Genomic DNA, 19,299 nt, shown 5'->3' with positions numbered 1-19,299 from the left:
AGCCACTCTTTGGCTTCCGACCGGTTCTGAGGATGTGTCCCTCCTTCAGCTCTGGTCCTTGTACTCGGCGCCTCGCCGGCCAGGGGGAGGCGGAGGCAGAGGATCCTGAGACAAAGGGCGACGTTGTGGGGTGGGGGGGGGGGCGGGTGGAATGGGGGTGGGTAAAAGAGAGAAAGGAGTTGTGTGGGGGACTGCAGCGCCCCCCTCCTTCATTGTCACCAGCCTGGGAAACCAGGGCTGAGCAGGGGCCTCTGCGGCCGGTAGCCCCTTTAGGGGCAGATTCTCCTCCTGCCTCGTAAATTATGCCGGTCCAGCCTCTGGCCGGCCGTGACCGTGAACGCCAGCGGGGAAGGGAGAATCGGCGGTAGCGGGCGGCTGCCAGAAACTCTCCCGGCCAATCAATGCCGCCCTTCGCAGACTCTTTCACAGCCCCTTGGGCTTCCTGGAGGGCCAGGTGGGGGTCCCTGGGGTGGCTACTATGCCCCAGGCTGCGTCCGCTGGGCTCTCAATTCCGCGCTTGCGGCTTCCGGTCCGCAGCCGCCTAGGCGGCAGGAAGAGTGCCTGGCAGCACACCTGTGAGCGAATGGGCGGGCAGAGGCGTCGGGAGAGGGCTGGAGACCAGGAGACTTTTCAGGCAGCCCGCCCCAGAGAGGACTTAAGGCTGATGGTCGCCTTGTCCGCAGCCGGCTCTGTCAAACGCCTGTGCCTCGGCCCCTTCGGCCTCCAGGCCTAGAGGACCAGACCCCAGCGGACTTTACTGGGCATTAATGATCACTCTTTTCTCCCAAACCGCACTTCCTCCCAGGTTTCTCCACTTCCTCCTGCCCTTGCGTAGCTACGCTGACCCCTGCCAATCTCTCCGCCGACGCTCCACTCTTGCTCCCTCCTCTCCACCTCTCCTAACCCCAACCGCTGGGAGTTTGGGGGGCCTCGGTTCCACTGTCCCCACTTTTGCCTACTGCAGGTTGACTTCCGACCACGGAAGGAAAGTGGTGGGAGGGGGGCGCCTGGATTACCTTTGCTCCAGCTCCTCAGCCCCGGGCCCAGTGCCCCGGTCCCACTGCAAACCAGTCCTTCCCCAGCACCTCAGCCTTCCCTGCCCCTATCCCCTGCCTGCAGCTGTGGGCTTCCTCTCTCCTTGGCTGGCTTCTTCCCTTCTCTCTGGGACCTGGCAGGGCCTGCTGGGGGTGTGTGGGAGGGAACCACAAACAAAACAGACAAGAGGATGTCCAGGGAGGGCCTGCCAGAGATGCCTGGCGTTCTAAGCGGGGACTGGGTCCCAGGCAGCGCCCCCTCTTGCTCCCTGCCAGAGACAGGCTCAGTCCGGGGCCGGTGCCCGTGTCTTGCTGCCTAAAAGAAGGAGAGAGCTTGCTCCCTCAACAGAAGTCTTTTCTTTTTCATTCTCCGGTTCTGAAACCAGATCTTGACCTGCTGGTCACTAAGATTCAAGCGGTCTGAGAGTTCCCTCCGGCGCTGCCGCGTGATGAACTCGTTCACCAGAAACTCCCCCTCCAGCTCCGCCAGCTGCAACTTCGAATAGGGCTTGCGCTTCTTCCGGGAGCGGCTGTGGATCGGGTACCAGGGCGCGCCTGGGTGGAGACGAACCGGCAGCGTTGGCCAGAGGACCGAGAGGTGACAAGCCCAGTGCCCTCGGTCCTTCCCCAGCCCTTTGCACCTTGGCCTAACCGCCCAACCCCAGGCCTCTCCTCTCCCATCTCCCCTCTTCTACACAGACCCCCATCCCCATCAACTCTCCCACCTTCATCATCCTCTTTCCCCCCTTTCGCTCCTCCTGGCCTCCTCGACTGGACTTCCCACCGGTAGTATCCCTGGACCCTCTGTGCTTCGAACCCCTCACTTCTCCCCAAAGCTCTTCTGCTCCCGGATATCCTGGCCCCTTCCTTTCACCTTCTCCAGGATGTGCTGGGTCCCTGATCAGCTAGAACAGACATGAATGAGCCAGTGGCCAGAGTAAACCAGGTCCACTGGCGTTTCTTAAGAGAGAGAGAAAAAAAATGTAGGTAACAGAGTCTGTGCGAAGGCGGGGGGGGGGGGGGGGGTGAGGTCCTAGAGAGCAGAGACCAAGCTCTCGGTCCCCACCCCTCACCCCTAGGCCTGGGGAAGTCTGGAGCTCCCCTTCGCCGGAGCTCCCTGCCCCCTCTAGCCAGCCGCAGGTCCAGAAAAGGGGAATCTCTCCAGTTCTTTTATGGGGATATTTACATGTTTATAGGCACTCCCCCCACCCCGCACTTCTTTTTAAAAGAAGCCCTTCCTCACCACACATTCTGTCACCCCAGGCGGCCCTAGCTCAGTCCTACCCTGCCCGCCCCGGTGAGCTGTCCGGTCCTGAGTACGCCTCAAGAGTGGGCCGGGGTGCTTACCGCTGGCCGAGAGCCCGCCGCCGGGGTTTAAAGGCGATACCAAGCTGCCCGGGTCGCCGGCGCCGGCGCCCTTGTTGCCCTCGTTGAGCAGGGACGAACTGGAGTCGGATTCCAGTGACTGGCACGAGGGCGGGTCGTGCGGGGGTCCCGCGCCCCCGTCGCCGCCGCCGCCGCCCGCCGCGTAGTCGTACTTGAAACCGAGCGCAGGGGGCCCCGACGGCTCCAGCGGCAGCAGCGCCGCCCCCGGCCCGACTCCTGGGCCCGGGTCGCGCCCGCGCTCCTCACGCTTCAGGCCCCCGCCGCCCTCGGCGCACGGCTCGCGGTAGTAACCCTTGCTGTCCTCCACGCGCGCCAGCTCGCACGTGCGGCCAAAGGGCGGGTTGAGCGACACCGGGCTGCCGAGATAGGGCTGCGGGTAGCCATTGCAGGGCTCCGCCGACGGCCAGGGCAGCGAGCACACGTTGTCACGGCGCGGGTAGGACAGCGAAGGCAGCCCTGGCAGCTGCGCCCCGGACGCGCGGAAGTTGGGGAAGTAGAACGTGTCTCCCGTGTGGATGTTCACCAGCGGCCCCACAAACCCGGGATTCAGGAGATTATGCTCGCCCATTTCCGCGGGGCCCGGCCGGCAGCTTCTACTTTATTGCTATCTGACATTAAACATAGTTAAACCTGCACCGGCCACCCATTGGCCATCCGGCTCACGTGGGCGCCGCCGCCAGGGGGATGGGTGGGGACAGCGAATCCCCCCACCTTGCACCAACTCCAACTTCCCCCTTCCCCACTCTGGGGTGGGGGGGGGAGAGACAAAACTCGGGGGCAGATTTAGTCGCTGGTTTCTGGTTTTTAAAAATATCATAAAACCTAATGCAGACAGTGAGTCAATCGCCCGACCCGGGGCAAAAGGGAAAAAGCCACACCAAAAATCCCCGCACAAACACACTTCTGCACCATGCACCCCCCCCCCCCAGATGTATTATCTTCTCGCCAACAGCTGGCCAAGCACAGCCTGTCCCTCTTTAATTAGCTCCTTTATTAACTAAAACCGTTGGAATTTACAATATCTCCCCAATAAATTACTATTAGATATTGTGTCATATAAAGTTTACTGGCTGTTTAAGGAGACGGATGAGCCCTTTGGCTCGGGGTTTATTTACAGTAGAGGCGAAGTGGGGGTAAGGACAGGTTTCCCTGCCACGGTCTTTCCCAGCCCTGCTACTGCGGTACTCCCCCTCCTCAGCTCTATCCGCACAGGAATTTGGGGGGACACTTGGGGTCCTTTCCTCCAGGAAGGACTATGAGAGAATTGCAATGCTGGGTATTCCCACTTCCCCACCCCACCCCCAAGCTGGAAGCCACCCTAGCCTCACATTTCCACTCACCATTATAGGATGCATGCAGAAAGGAAGCAGGAAAAGGAGGTGCCCAGCTCGATGTGGACCTGACTACCTGCTCTTGAAAACCTGGGGGCCTGAACTACTCTTCCTTGTGACTTTTGTGGGTCACATGAGCTTCTGGGGGGGTCTTCCAGAGTTTTTGCAGCAAGAGGCTCTGGGACTCCAGCAGAGCTTGGGCTGGCCTGAGAGGCTCCCGATTCCCACTTCGGAGTGTTCCCCCACACTCCAGAACCAAGAACCATCTTAGCCTGCCGCTGGGACCATCAGATGGCGGTGCCAATGCCAGTAGGTGTGCTGGGGGTGAGGGAGAGGGATCCAGAGAATGATCTTGTTGGGGGCTTAAAATTATATTTACGGTGCTAACCTCGGCAGCTCCTTTCAGAAAAGGCTGAGAACCCGACGCTGGCCATTAATGAGATTAATCGACATCTGGAAACCACAATCTGATCTCAACCAGGTCCACAGAATACAGATAAGCGGATTAAAATGAAAAACAAAACAAAGCCTTCAACACTAGGTGTATCCTATTGGTGCCTAGTAGACAAAATACTCGGATTTCTATTTGATTGTTTCAGGCTCCTCTACAATATGAACGGCTTTAAGTAATACAAAGTCCAACAGATAGTTCAGCAAACGTCTACATACGGGGAAGCATCGGAAGAGCTAGATGGAGAAACCGAGGGTCTCCGTGAGAATCGGGCAGAAAGCAACCCACGTAGGTGAAAGTTAAGTATCTGAGAATGAGCTGAACCTACAAAAGCAGATCTAAGCTGAGGCTTCTCATCTCCCCTTTTCTCCCTCTCTCCTCTGCAGGACGCGGCAGAGAGAAACTCAGATTCTTCGAATTCCACAGCTCGCCAGGCGATTTCATTTCCTAAACCCGAACTGCTCCCTCGGACAGAAATTTGTCTGCAAGAGCGTCGCCCTGCCCGGCGCAGCTCAGAGCTCCCAGCGCGGCGCCCGCCCCTCGCCCCGCTTCCCCTTCCCCTTCCCCGCCCCGGCTGCCCCGGCTGCCCGGCCAGGCCCCTCCCGCGCCCAGGAGCCCGCCCCACGTCCGCCGGGCCCACTTGCCGAACCGAGGCCGAGCGGTGAGATGCGAGCCCCGTGCAGTCACCTCCAGTCAGAACCGCGCGAGCCGGGGCGCCGAGCGGCGGGCAGGAGACCGCCTGGATTGGCCTTTTGGTGCCTAATTGATTACGGGGCTGCGCGGCTGCAGAAGGAAGCATCCCTGCGCCGCAAGTTCCACGTCACAGCATCTCCAACATTCTATTTATGCCCCCTTTCCGAGATGCATTGATGAGCACCACTGAAAATTTAATTTTTAAAACGTTTATTTGGGGGTGAGTTGGGTCCTCCAGATTTAAAAAAAAGGGGGGGTGTGTGACTTGAAGATTGTTGCTGTTTTCGACCAGAACCCTGCGCAGGCAGCAGGGTCTCCAGGCCTCCAGGCCTCCGTGCTCAGCCGCTATTGTTGGTGTGAGGGATGCCGAGCTGAGCTGCGCGGAGTAATCACTAGTCCGTGTGGGGCAGAGGCTTCTGCCCATTCTCTTTTACTCTTCCAGATGACTCCAGTCTCCTCGAGAGGGGACCCCAGGAGGAAGGCCTCAGCCTCCCCGTGTCCCTCCCTCGTTGGAAAATCTCAGGCCCAGAGCCCGGCACGCTGCCCTCCGGCCAGGCCGCTGAGCACACAGAGCCGCGGCCACAGGGCGGCAGATAGAACGCTGGGGGAAATGAGAACGGAGTGAGGGCTTCCTTCTTCCAGTGTCTCCCAGTCGGATCCGGCCCCAACCGAAAAGGCCACTTTCCCCAGGTTTCGGACTCTGTGGGCAGTGGCACACGCACACATCCCTCCTGGTTCCGTGCAGCTGGCCCTGCTTCCTCTCAGGGAGAGCCGCCGAGAACCACCAGCCACGTTCGCATCCCCGGTCCAGCTCCTCGAGGCCCATCGTGAGCCTGAGGGTTTTCAGGATGCCGGCGAGGACCCAGGCAATCCCAGTGCGCCACCGCTGATCTGCCCACCTTCAGGGAACCCAGCCACACACGCAGCTCGGCCCCTGACTTAACTCAAGCTCCCACGAACAGGCCCCTGAGCGCCGCGCCCAGCCTGGGTCCCCGGGGCCGGCGGGAGGCTCGGGTGCGAAGCCTCAAATTTAAAACCGGCCTCGGCGGCGGGAACCGACTGGGGCTGAGGGAGGGGGACCTGGAGGGACTCGCAGCTCAAAGCGCCGGGTAGCTGCGTCTAACCGAGAGTTTCATCCAGCCGCATTTCGCAGCCCACATGCGAAACTATAATTGGCCAGACCCAGGCTCTGGAACCGCGGAGCGATCTGTGCGTCCGTTCGCCCGCACATTCATCAAATCACAAGGTTAGTGGAGGCGGCCTGCCTGCTGGCCCCTGAGCCACGGGCTCCTGCTGTAGCTGGCCTGGCTCCACCATGCCCCGCTCATTAACTCAGGGGTTAATTATAACTGAAGGCTAGGACGCGGCCCAAGGCTCTCCTTGAAGACCCGAGGCAGCCCTCGTGCTCCGGCGCACCCACCAGCTGGCCCCCGCGCCGCCTGTCTGCATCCCTCCCGCGTCCGCGAGGGCTCGGGTGACAGGGGCCAAGCGGCTGCGTGAGGCTCAGGCCACCGAGGAGCGATTGCTAGCTGCTGTGATCTGGCTCCCCCACCGACCCCAGGTCAGAATTATTCCGCGCGGTGCTGCCTTCTCCACGGTCACTTGAGAGGCCTCGGTGGCCCAGTTCAAGGTCACTGCCTAGTTTGCAGAAAGCGGTTCTGCCGCGTATGCAAATAAGTCAGGGCCTGGGCCCCCGATGGGGGGTGTGTTGGCACTGAGCGGGCGGGGATAGGGGAGATGAAAAGCGGCCGATGAGGAAGGTCTGGACCCCCATCCGACCCTTCAGACCTCTCTATTTCGTTCCTTTGGGGCGGGTCCGCCTTGGTTCAGCATCTTTGTCGGGTTCAGACAAGGCTGAGGGATGGAGGTAGGGGGACTCCGTCTCCTCTTTCTTCCCTTCCCTAACTCCTCCATGGAGCCCACCTTGGTTCCCAGCCACCCCTCCGGGTGTCCAGGACTTAAGAAGAAAATAGGGAGACCCCTTCTCCAGGTGCTGCTTTCTAGGGATCTGCAGCCTGACGGGAAGAAGGGGGGAGGCTTTAAAGGAACCTTGGGTGAGGGGCCCAGTCAGGCTTTCAAGCTCACACAAGAGGCCTGGGGTCAGCAGCGAGCTTCCTTACCTCCTCTAATCCTTCTGCGGCATCTCTGGGCCCGCTCCCACCACAATGGCCACTCAGGAAATGAAGGGGGGGTCCCAAGCGGGGACATCTGGAAGACCATGTCTCCACCTCTCACCTGAGCATCCCTAAATGGGCCCTCTTCCCCCCTTTTCTCCGTTCTTTCGGCGCACCAATGGTTAAATAGTTTCGCGGCTCTGACATTTTCCCCCTCCGCCAGCAGAGGATCTCCTCCGCCTAGTGAATTACTGAGTGTCAGGAAAGGTGTGGGGACCAAGTTTAAAAAAAAAGAAAGAAAGAAAGAAAAAAAACCACTCCCATCAAACGCCACGCCCACAGCCGCCTGCACCGTATCCGGGAGCCCAGGGCCTGGTCTCCGCGACCTCGAAGCTCCGTAAGGGGTGAGGACTACCCGAGTGCCCTCTGCCCCACAGCCAGCGGCTGGCAGTGACCATGGCTTCTCGCCAGGCCTAGCCCTGGGGAGAGGCCAAGACATGCCTGGGGTCTACTCTGCCCAGCCATCCACTGCTTCCCAAATCCAAGCCCCAAGTCCAGGGCTGGGAGGGGGTAAAGGGGGGGTGGGCAGGCAGACTGCGGTGGGGGCAACCGGCCCAGGGGGCGGGTGGAGGTTGGAGACTGTGCTGCGAATCTCGAGGCTGGGCTGGAAGAGCGGGAGTCTACTTACCTTTGGAGACAGAAGAGGTTCAGAAGGGTGCGGGGCGGGGATTCTCAGCCTCTAGAAACCTTCTGGATGCCCCCTCCCCGAGGCCGCCGCCGGCCCAGCCTGGTATCTGAGAAGGGCGGGGCGGAGGAGGCGGAGGGAGCGGCCAGCGGTAGGCGCGCGGGAGCTGAGTTGCAGAACATCTCTGGAGAGGCCGCCTTTTATGGGCGTTATTAGCGCCCCTGTCTAGACTGGAGACGACACCTCCTCTGTGTGTAAACAGAGGCGGCGGGCCCTGGCGGGAAGGGGGATGGCGCGTCAAGGGGGCGAGCGGCCCTCCCCTTCTCTGGCCACCGGAAGATCAAGGCCTTTTCCACCCTGCCCCCCTTCCCTGTGTTCCCTGTGATGTCAAGGTCAGAAAGACCTAGTCACGGTCAAGGCTAAAAGAGGAAGAGCCTGGTTGGTTGTGAAAAGGCTCTGGCCCCCTCCTCCTCCCAGAAGCCCCTCGCTCCCCAGGGCCCCTCAATCCTCCACCAGCACAGGTCTGGATACACATCTGCCCAAACCAGCACTTGGGGTTTTTTGAGGGGTGGGCTCCCGACACCATTCAAGTCGGACACAGGTGGATCCTAGGGTGGGGAGCTCGTTTTTTAACAGGGGGACCTGCCTCAGGGTTCCCAGCTCCAATCCCTGAAAGATGGAGACTGGCCCAGGGACCGCCCCTGCCTCACACCCACACTGGCCTGCTGACCCAGCCGCCTGTGGGTCAGCCTCAGGAGCAGATGGTCTGGAGACAGTCGTGGAGGGATCTCCCTGAGAACTACTGGCCTTGCTCTCTCAGGTGGGTTCTTGGCTGTGGGACTACCGGCTGAAAGGCCTATTCTGCTGGCCCTGGGTCTGGGGACTAAGATGTGGGTGGGGAAGGGTTTTTCCCCCAAGCCCAGGAAAGGATCTGAGACTTCCCTGGCAGCCTGGTAAAGTGACCTCCAGATGGACAGTCCTGTGGGGTTCCCAGCCAGCCAGGTTCCTTAGTCCTGGCCTGGGGGACAGGGGGAGGCATGGGGAGTGGGGAGTGAGACTGGATCATGAGAAAGATCGCAGGATCCTCAGTCCCAGAGGAGAAAGGCTGTTGTCTGTTTCCAGGGGCAACAGCCCTTCACACCTCCTGTATCCCCTTGCAACCTAATGTGTATCGCAGCCTCTCACACCAACACTAGGAGACTGGCCTTGGGAAGAAAGGCTACTTATAGATTTGAATAAAGAAAAGAAAACACACCCTACACTCTGAGATAACAACATTCCTACTTACATGCTTGCACACACACAAGGGGCAGTGAAGTCTGAGGAAATTCTCCACTCGTCAAAAGCTCACACACACACACGTGGCTGCACACGAGTGTGCACATGCACACATACACCTTCACAGGAATGTCTCACTGAGTCCCCAAAGACAATGCCAATTCTTGGAGGAAGAAAAGTTAAGGGACCGACACAATCGGGAAAAGAATAATACATCTTCCCAACTTGGCCTCCCCAGAACACACACTCACAGGATACCTGTCTCGCACAGGAATGGCCATTCTCATGCTTGCTTACTCTTATGGGAGAGGCATCTCCAAAACAGATCCAGGCACGATAATCCTCCAAAACCCATCCAGACACATCTAATCCAGGGCGGGAGAGGGTCCTAAACACCCTGGCACACTGGGGCTCCCAGGGTCTCAAGGAACTGCAGTCTTTGCCTGGGTTTCCAGTGCCCCCAGGAGTCTGCATGAGCTTCCTCCTTTTTTCCATCGCCCCCTTCTGGGGCCTTACGGAGGGTCCCTCTGTGTGGGAAGACTCGCTCATAGGTGTGGGTTTGCATGCAGAAGTGGAGAGATCCCTTGGAGAACTCCAGACTTCTCTTTTCCCCCAGTCTCCACCTTCCGCTTCTCTGGCTGTCATGGGACTAGCCAATGTACCCTTCACTCAAGAGGAATGGGGGCCCATATCAAGAGAGCCCCAGGCTTCTCGTCTACTCGGTCCCTTTTTCTGACACACATTTAGTCTTCGCCTCTTTCCACCTCAGGAGAGACTCGGGGTTCTGGGAAGAGGTTAAGGTGGTGGGTGGGGACATGGAATTCAGAACCAGCCTTATTCCTGGGAGGTTCACCTATTCCCCCCTTAACCCTCCACTTCCCAGCATGTGATTCTTTGATGGCTAACCCAGAGTTGAAATGGAGTAGAACAGGACCAGGACCGGCAGCCGCATCAGTAGCAGAGGCTCTACCAAGAGTGAATTCTTGAGGCTCTTTGTCTGTGATACTCCGTGGCGTGTGTGTGTGTGTGCGCGCGCATGCATGTGTCTCACCGCCAGAAACGTTTATTTAAATAAAATTGTAAGAATTTCAGCCATTGGGCAAAGGGAGATCGGAGAACTCTGATTTCCAACCCAACGCCTCCGGTCTTTCTGTGTCTCAGGAGAGAAAAAAATATTATATATAAATAAAAATTGCTGCAGTAAAGATTTAATCTGAGATAACATTGTTTTAGGCTATACTGCTTTTTAAAAGTCTCTTAACCTGACAACTTAACGATCTCATTAACTCCGCCAGATAGGGAGATAGGCACGGACGGACGCGACGGGGGAAACAAATTAGTGGCAGAGTCCACGCGGCTCCTGACTGCCTGGAAGACTGTGGTTCCCAGCAAGGCTGGAGAGGGAAAGTGGGGTTGGCTTAGTGAACTGCAAGACCAAAGGGTCCTATCGGCCTGATGTCTCGGCATAGATTGATGGAAGACAAAAGAGAGCAGCCCAAGAATGCTGAGCTTGCGGGCTACAAGCCATCAGGACAGCTGTGCAGGCCCTTCCTAGCCCCAGCCCTGAACCGGCTACCCTTCTGGGGGCAGGAGGGCCCCTACCACCGTCCGCTACCGCCGCAGCATCCAGCTCCAACTGGGTGCTCGCTGCCTTCTCACCTCCTAAATCCAGGCCTGACCCCCAACTATTAACCGGAGGTCAATGGCAACGTACTTTTCTCACTCACCTGCTTCCGGGCCTTCCCAGTTGCTAATCACACCCGTTTCTTCCCAACATACACTCATCTATTCTGAGGATGGTGTTTTTCTCCTGTCTAGATCACGTCAACAACCCAAGTAACTCACTTTAGAAATGTAAGCGGAACAAAATAGGAGTTTGGAATTTACCCGGCTGGGGGTGATGTCTACACTCCTCCCCTTGCTCGCCCAGGCTGAGTCAGGGTATCAGGGATGGCCCTGACGAGCAAGCGGACAGAAGCGTCTTCAGAAGGAATCTGAGCGATAAAATCAAGGCAAAAAAAAAAAAAAGATTTTATTTTAAAAACAGGTTTGTGGGGTTCTTTTTCTTTTTGCATTCAGTACGTTGTCATTCAGACATCACAATACTATATACAGATACACACATTTTAAAAAAGCCTATTTCTGATGAACATTTCAAAAGAACACTGTTTTGTAATGCACCAGTGGGAAGGGAGAAGGTGAGGGGCCTCCCCCCCCCTCAGCAGTGAGTTGGCCTTTGAGGAGGGAAATGTTAGGCGGTGTCTATATTAGCTGGTTAATTGGGGGCTGGTTATTTTGGCCTTCTGGAAGAAAACTGCTTCCCTCTGGACAACCAGTAAAAGTGAAAGTGTGAGGCTGTCTCCTCAGCTATTGCCTCCATGGAAGGGCAGCTGGAGAGGGGCTGTGCTGGGGGACCCACTCTCCATCCCATTGGAAGAGAAGTTTGTCCTTTCCTTAGAAAAACGTTCTGCTTCTGTGCCTGGCCTGATCCCCAGTAAAGAGAGGGAGAGGGAGAGAGGAAGGGGAGAGAAAGTGAGAGAGAGAGAGAGAGAGAGAGAGAAAGAGAGAGATTTAGCAGCGTGGTTGGAGTTTCCATCTCCTTGGATCTCTGCACGTTGATGGAGAGCAGAACACAGGAGGCAGTGGGGACTCCGGAGAAATTCAGCTTCCTGGTTGAAGTGGGGGCGGGCAGTTCCCCCACCGATTCCAGCTTTTGTTGAAACAGGGAAGAAAGAAAACCTACGCGCTGTCTGTACTCCAATCACGATGCCAGATCCCTAACAAGTATCATTAATATTAACGCGACTTTTAAAATATGCACAGAAAATCTTAACTGGGAAATCTTGCCTAACTAAGGAGCGCGGGAGGGACTGGGAACAGGAGGAGGAACTGGGGGGGATGGTATGAGCTCACCAGGCCCTGCACCGAGGCCCCGCCCTCAGGAGGGTCATCAACCTGCCTGGGCAAAGGATGAGGCAAGAATGGGGTCATTCGGGGTCCCCCAACCCTGCTTTGGTTGGAATGATCGGGCTCTCTGCTGCCATTAGGTTTTCTGGCGAGCCAAGGTCGAGGGCAAAGGGATGTGGAGGCAGTTAGCCTTCCTCCCACAGCCCACCCACACCCACCTCCAAAGCTGTAGAGGCTAGTAGGTCCCATCTGCATGGGGGTGGGGGTTGAGGATGGGGTGGGGAGCAGGGGGCTGCGGAGCTCGCCCTCGGATCCTCTCTGCCTCCCGCGACGCGGTTACTCTTTCTCGTTAACATTAAATATTCGTCCGCACCGGCGAAGCGTCCATCGGTGGGTTCGGTTATGGTACAAAGCGGCGACATAAATAGATGGGGCGGGTGGCCAGATGGGCGGTCAGGTGGAGTGGAGATGAGGCGCTTTCGATTTGCTGACCACCTTCTTCTCTTTGACCCGCCGGTTCTGAAACCAGATGGTGACCTGGCGCTCCGAGAGGTTCGTGGTGGCAGAGATGCGCCGGCGCTTCTCTTTGGTGATGAACTTGCTGGCCGCGTACTCCTTCTCTAGCTCCTTCAGCTGCACCTTGGTGTAGGGCACGCGTTTCTTGCGCCCTCGCCGATAGCTGCTCACCTCGGGCTGTAGGGGAACCACGTCTGGGGGGAGAGAAAGAAGGCGGGCGGCGGGAAGTGAGTCGTGTGTCTGGACCCTGGACCGACCAGGCTGTGCGCCCCAGGTTGCATCACCGTGTAGGCGCAAGGTTGCGGCAGGGATTCCAAGGGGACAGAGGGATTGCCCCCCAGTCCTTTGTGCCTCTGTTATGAGCAAGGCCACCGCTAAGGCGAGGTCACGGGTGTGTTGCCCCTAATGCCAACTTGAAAAGAGGGGAGGGGGCGCCAAAAACTTGGGAATCGAAATAAATAACATTTTCAGGCAATGTTTAAAAAATAAGTGCAAAAAAATCCATGATAAACAAAATCACAAATTTTAAGATAAACGTGGGACCAGTAGTACTGATTTTTTTCTTTTGCCTCAGGCTCCAATATGGCTCTGCACAGCACTCATTATTAGACTCCTGTACCTGTAAAAGGGTCCCTACAAATTCCACCCTGGTCTGAGGGTCTAGAGGATTGCAGGTATTCAGGAAAATTCCTCCTTCCTGCAGTTAGATTATTTGGGCAACCATTAGTATAGACTGTGTGCCATTACCAGGGGGAAAATGTTCTGTTGTGTGTTTGAGGGAGAACATGGCTGAGAGACAGCTTCGGTGGGCACAGACCACCAAGTGGGGCCTCATGCCTTTGGTCACTGCTTCTACCCTAGGAATCGGAGACCTGTACGAACAGGTAGAGAAGAAAAGTATCCAGGTGAAGCCAGCCTGCCTGGGAGCCCATCGCTCTAGAAGTCCAATGTTGTGAGCCATTTAACGACATCCAAGGTAGGAGGTCCTGGACCTGAGTTGTAGGGCATCAGGCCCCTGGAGCTAAGGGGTCCACACCCCAGGGTCTGCCCACCAAAGGAAGTACCAGGAGAGACCTCTGGGCTAAAACCCACTGTTCACATAAGTCTTCTACAAAAAGAACTCAGTGCCCCTCCTCTTGCCCCTACAAGCATCCACTCACCAAGACAGCAAATTCTGCTCCAAAGACCTCTCCTCTCCATTCCTCCAAAGTTGAGGGAAACTGTGGCCATCGCATGCAGGAACACTAACCTTAAACCCTAAGTACCTTGTTATCCCAACCACTGCTAGTTCAATTTCTTTATGCTCTGTGAATTTCCCAGGAACTAAGAACAATATATTTCACTTATATCCCCCTTCCACTCCACTCTCATCCCTGTTAATAAAAAGGTCATGGCAACAGTTTCAAGGGGGAAGTGGGGAGTGGGGGGGGGACTATCTGAATAATTCACCCCTCAATTTAAAAAAAATGTCATTGTTAGATTTCTTCAGGTAAAAGCCAATGATGAGGACTGAATATTTGAGGACCCCCCCCCCCTTCATTCTTAGTGCCCTTGGGAAGTAGAGAGGCAGTCCAGAACATAGACACAAAGCTCTTCCTGAAATGCTTGTTCTCACCCCACCCTCATAAAACACCTTCTCTATACCATTGCCATTGGGTCTGCTCTCATCCAGGAATACTTGTCTACACAGGCTGGAAAGAGAAGAGGGTCACAATCAAATGCAGTGGGAAATAAAGCACTCAGGAAGAATATGTGAAAAGGGGGGTTCCAATGGCCTGGTTTAGCTGTTGTCATGATGCCAATTTCTCAGGAAAATTGTTGTACTTGTCACCTGTGTCTGCCTATGTAGGAATGGGCCAAGGCTTTTTTAAAAAATCTGAAACACAAAACAACTTCACTTTCACAGAGCTCCTTTGGGTTAAAAATGATTTTTTTGTACAAGATAATTTTTAACCGTCTCTCAGTGCTCAAATCTGTTTTACTCTTACAGATGTAGCCATGATTCAGGAGATGGGTGATTCTGGGACAAGAGTAACACGAAGACAGTAAGTAGTGATACCATGAGGTATATGTCTTTAAAAAAAATAAATCCTTAGAACATTTTTTTCAGGTTTATTTTATTAAGCCCAACTTACAAGAGGAGGAATCTGACGCTTAGAGTGGGTAAAATGACTTAAGCAGCAGAGCCAGATTTTAAGCCGAGATTTTCTGGCTCGACATCATGATGTAGTAAGTTCTGAAATGGAAATAGCCTTTCTTGTACTATCCAGCTCCAAAATACCTCCTTTTCACTGGAGAGCAAAATGAGATAAAGTGGGTTTGGGTTCCTGAATTAACCAGCTAATTGTCCCTGATTTTTTATCTCATTTTCTCAAAATGCTCATAGTTACCTTCCCAATTTTGGATCCCCTAAACCCAACTCTAAATTTCTGATGAGGGTCAATCAACACGATCCTTAAAAATCCGTTTTGAAACACAGATAACTGGTCTAAATTGGTTATTTTTCTCTATAGGATGCCGAGGCTTGATTTGCCCAAGTTTTTAATGGATCTGACCAAAATGTTGGTTGTTTTGGCCTCCTGGAAAAATACGTTCAGTCTTGCCTTCTCAAAGAAGCCTCCTTTAATTGTCCGCTGTCTTGTCTGGAAAGGAATTGGGATCCACAGATGTAGAAACATCTGGAAGTTTAGACCTCGAGTTGTGTCTATGCTGCCTAAAGTAAGTAGGGGACTTGGTTATTAATTTTATGATCAGGCCTTCCCTAACCTCCCTCCAGAGCATCTACACATCTACACACACACACACACACACACACACACACACGCACACACACCACTTCATACCTGAGGATCTAACAGACACCTTTGAAAAGCGAATAAAAATCAGATCAGTGCTCAGCTCTAGCTTACTCTTGGGGTCCTGTGTATGGTTCCTACTGCCCACTGGCTCTTGACCACCCACTCTTACGACAGAGCTCTGCGCCCTGTAGAGGACTTTGTCCAGCTAGGAATCCTAGCTCCTCTTCTCAACCATAATCCAAAGCTTATCAGTAGGGACTTCCAATATGACCCAAAGAACCCACTATTTCATTTTATTGGTCTCCCCTAATCCCATCTGACTCTGTCTCTCCCTGTCCTCTCTGCCCCCCACCCCCCATTCTGATTCTATCTTGGAATTTTTGCTGATTCTCTTCTGGAATTTTTGCCTCTCTCTGTTAAAAAAAAAAAAAAAGTATCTATCTCACCATAGGAAGGAAAAAAAAAAAGAGCAATGAAACAAGGGTCTCTATAATTGGGGGAAGGAAGAAGCCACAACACATCTTGGCCCTAATTATCTGGATCTTTCTGAACAATTGCCTCCATATCCCACACCAGCCCAGACTGCCATAGATGAGGTTTCTCAGAGCCAGAGGCGCTAAAGAGAGACAGTAGTGTTTATGCCTAGATGCTGCCGGAAAAAACCACAATTGCATAGACAGAGTTATCTGGAAATCTCACTACTTCTAAAAGATCTCTGTGTGGGTAGAAAGGTGGAGGGTGTCTGAAGATAATTTCTTTTTCATCTGCTTTTTTGCCTGGACGTCTGCACTCACTGAGATACACCAGCCTGGTTCTATTTCTACACAGGGAGTGTGTGAGCCCATAGCTGCTGAGAAACAGTGGGTTTTATATCCATTTCCATGCCGTAATTTGCAAGTGTATTAAATCTCAATTGGGCTGTATTTTTTTTTTATTTCAAAGATATTTTTCTCTAGGAGGCTATGATCAAAAAGTGTTTATTCTGAGCAGTTCCCCCCCCCCGCCCCGGGAATCTTTAAGATGTATATTTTGCTCAAAGATATTTCTGAGCTTCTCTCCAATCCTTCACCCCCACCTCCCTCCACATACACAAGGATGCCAGAGTATCCTTCTCTTCACCTCTCTAAGCTAAACCCATTGCCCATTGCTCTACACCTGTGCCTCTGCCCACAGTGGGCCAGGTGGCCATCTGCTCCCCTGCCCCTTGGCCCCTTAGCATGGCCTACCGGCTCCCCAGAATTCCTGCTGGACCCCTGTCTCCAAAGGAGTTTTCCATTTGGGTGAGATGGAGAATTAAAGGGCCGTCTCTCTGTAATACATGATTGTATACTTACATGTGAATTGCCTGTCGTCTAGAAATGTGTCATCATGTGTTTCATATTAGGTAGTTAATAACAGAAATTATTCTATAAAAATATTATGGCCCATACAGAGTCGGTAACGCATGATACCAACGTACTAAAATTCTATCATCCTGCAATCTTCTGACAGCCAGAAATGGGGTGTCTAGTGTGGGTCCCACCCTGATATTCAGTTGTGTTATACTAAGTAATCTCATAATATTTGCAAGAATGTTAGTTTCTACAGTTTTTAACACCATTCAGTGATTTTTTTTTTTCACCATCTGCCCTTTCCCCAATCCCGGATGCAGAGGAATTTCAGGCCCACCCTTAGGAGGTCTTCAGATCTATAATTCTCAGTGAAAATGTCCCTGGGCTCACATGTAGAGCTGGGGGCCCCTTTACATAGTATGGGGAGACATTTGTGGCTTCTCTGGGCCCCCCAGGACTCCTGTAGGCAATAGAATGGAGCCAGTCAACCCTCTCCCACCAGGCTCTGCATACAACTAGAGCAGACTTAGGCTCTGGATATGTAATTTGTCAGCGCAGTGCTGAATCCTAAGCTCCTGATGTGAATTTGACAAACCTGGAACTGACATTTCTCATCTGGGGAGTGGTGAGGATTGCAGGATCCCCTCTGGTTCAGTAATAGCCTCAGTTGAAAAAAAAACAAAAAACAAAAACAGGACACTGGTAAATCCCCAGCACACACAGGCAAAGACTTAGGGGTCCCTAACCCAGGCCTGGATCCCAGCTCTATCCAGCACAGGTCTTCCGTCCCCTACTTCTCATCCTCATTCCCCTTTTTCTGTGTTTGAAACATAGAAAACTCTCTTTCTCTCCGACATTTGGGGGAGTTGGCGGGGGAACACCCACAAGATTTGAGCTCAGTATGCCAGAGAGGCAAAGAAAATTTTCTATCCCTGGAGAGAGATGCAAACTCCCTTTTCTCTACACCCTCTCTAGAGATTTTAGTTGGGATCCCTTCATGATCGGGACATTCGTGGCCGAATTCTTAAAATAAATCAATGAAAGAAAATATTCTGCATTTCTTTAGAACCGGCAAATTAGACCCCTATCCAAAAAAACAAAAACAAAAAAACCTGTCTAGTGCCTGAACGATCTTGAAAATTCAGGCGAGGTAGTTCTTATCCACCCCCCCCCCCAATTTTTCGGTGAGTTGAGGGTTTTGTCCTGGTGGTTTCAGATTCCAAAGCACCCAAGGCCCACCCCACCCCCATTCCTGGCTGGAAGCGGGCTACGGGGGGCCAAGAGCCGCGCGTGAGACTGGAGCAGGCTGGGGGAGGAGGAGGCGAGCTCCCTACCAGAGCGGAGCCGGAGGCCCGGCGATCGGGCGCCTCTGATTGCTTCACTCTCGGCCGGGCAGCTCCGGGGAACGTGTCGGAGCAGATTTCTTCCCCGGCGCATTCCTCAGCGCAGCTCGCCGGGCCGGCTCCATCGGCAGCCCAGCAGAGCCGGCGCGCCGGAGCCAGACGGCGGGGGTGGCTGAGGCGCGGAGCCCCGGGGCAGGCGGGGCGGGGAGGGGTCCCTGGCGACGGCGGCGCTCGGGCCCCTTCCTTACCTGGAAAGGGAGACTTCCAGAGGTGGGCGGACTGCGACTGCTCCTTGGAGCAATACACCTGACTGTCCCAGCCGTTGGAGAGAGCCCAGTGCTGGTAGCCTTCGACGGGGATGAGCGCGTCGTGACGCGGCTCTGGGTGCCCGCTGATCCCAGGCACCACCGACACGTCCAGGTAGCCGGGCATCGCCTGGTAGGAGCTGGCGAAGCTGGGGTAGAAGGCGAACTCCTTGGCCCTGGAGGACAGGTCGTCACCCGGCAGGGCGCCCGATGGCTCCGGGTATTTATCACCCGGGTGGTAGGCGCAAGGCTTTTGCTGCAGGTTCACGTTGTGCGACAGGCGGCAGCCGTAGTAGCTGCCACCGAACGGGTAGCCGTAGCCCAGGGTGGCGCTGGACGAGGTGGGGGGCGCCGGCGGCGGGGCGCACTGGCGCGCAGCCTCTGGGGCCGGGATGTCCGTGTAGACGGCGCCCTGTGGGGCGCCCAGGGGAGCCGGCGGGCGGCCCAGCACGGGGTGCGGAAGCAGGTCGCGGCAGTGGCTGGCCGGGCAGCTGCTGCCCAGCCCGTCCATGCTGGGGGCTTTGCCGGGGCTCGCTCCGCTGCAGCCGCCCCCCGCGCCGCCCGCGCCGCCGCCTCCCCCGCCGCCTCCTCCGCTGCCGCTCTCCGCCGCGCTGTCCTCATAGACGTACATAAGGCTCTCCGGCCAGCGCGGATGCAGGAGCAGCGAAGTCGTCATGACATGATCTGCTCGAGCTTTTTAAAAACTCCACTTGCCAGAGGCTGCGAGCTAGGGAGACACCTCGCTCTCTTTTCCCCTCCCCCATCCCTCCTCCCTTCCCTCCCTTCCCCTCCCCTCCTCCTCCGGGTGCTTCCACCTCCCTCCCCACAGTCCCTCTACGCATGCGGGGACACTTCATTAAGAAATCCGCCGTCTCCCGCCCGACTCCCCTCTGCACCCCTCCCGCGCCCGTGTGACGCGACCGGTGCACGTGACGCCGGAGCCAGGTCTCCTGGGGTTCCCACCCCGGGCGGTGGGGCGGGGCAAAGGGAAACTGGTCTCTTCTGATTGGCTCTCAGGAGGGGCAAAGAGGAGGGAGCTGGGAGATTTAAAGGGACAGGGCAACGCCCCCCTGGCAGGCCCGAGGGAGGGAGAGGGAGGAGGGGGAGGCTGAATTTGGCCGACGCAA

General features: G+C 55.4%; 2 protein-coding genes across 2 annotated transcripts; both read right to left on the bottom strand.

The window, feature by feature from the left end:
- Positions 1 to 1,350: 1,350 nt before the first annotated feature.
- Positions 1,351 to 2,988, bottom strand: HOXC12 (homeobox C12). The gene is made up of 2 exons (XM_030321041.1): positions 2,382 to 2,988; positions 1,351 to 1,589 (listed from the first exon to the last, which is right to left on the bottom strand). The coding sequence occupies exons 1-2, from the start codon at positions 2,986 to 2,988 to the stop codon at positions 1,351 to 1,353; spliced, it is 846 nt and encodes a 281-aa protein (XP_030176901.1).
- A 9,344-nt stretch (positions 2,989 to 12,332) lies between these two features.
- On the bottom strand, positions 12,333 to 18,848 carry HOXC13 (homeobox C13). The gene is made up of 2 exons (XM_030323138.1): positions 18,116 to 18,848; positions 12,333 to 12,589 (listed from the first exon to the last, which is right to left on the bottom strand). The coding sequence occupies exons 1-2, from the start codon at positions 18,846 to 18,848 to the stop codon at positions 12,333 to 12,335; spliced, it is 990 nt and encodes a 329-aa protein (XP_030178998.1).
- Between the last annotated feature and the right edge of the window lie 451 nt (positions 18,849 to 19,299).

This window comes from Lynx canadensis, chromosome B4 (genome assembly GCF_007474595.2).
Source record: "Lynx canadensis isolate LIC74 chromosome B4, mLynCan4.pri.v2, whole genome shotgun sequence".
In the NCBI taxonomy this organism is placed as follows: domain Eukaryota; kingdom Metazoa; phylum Chordata; class Mammalia; order Carnivora; family Felidae; genus Lynx; species Lynx canadensis.
Note: the sequence above shows the minus strand (reverse complement) of the source record. Positions and strands in the feature narration are given on the sequence as shown.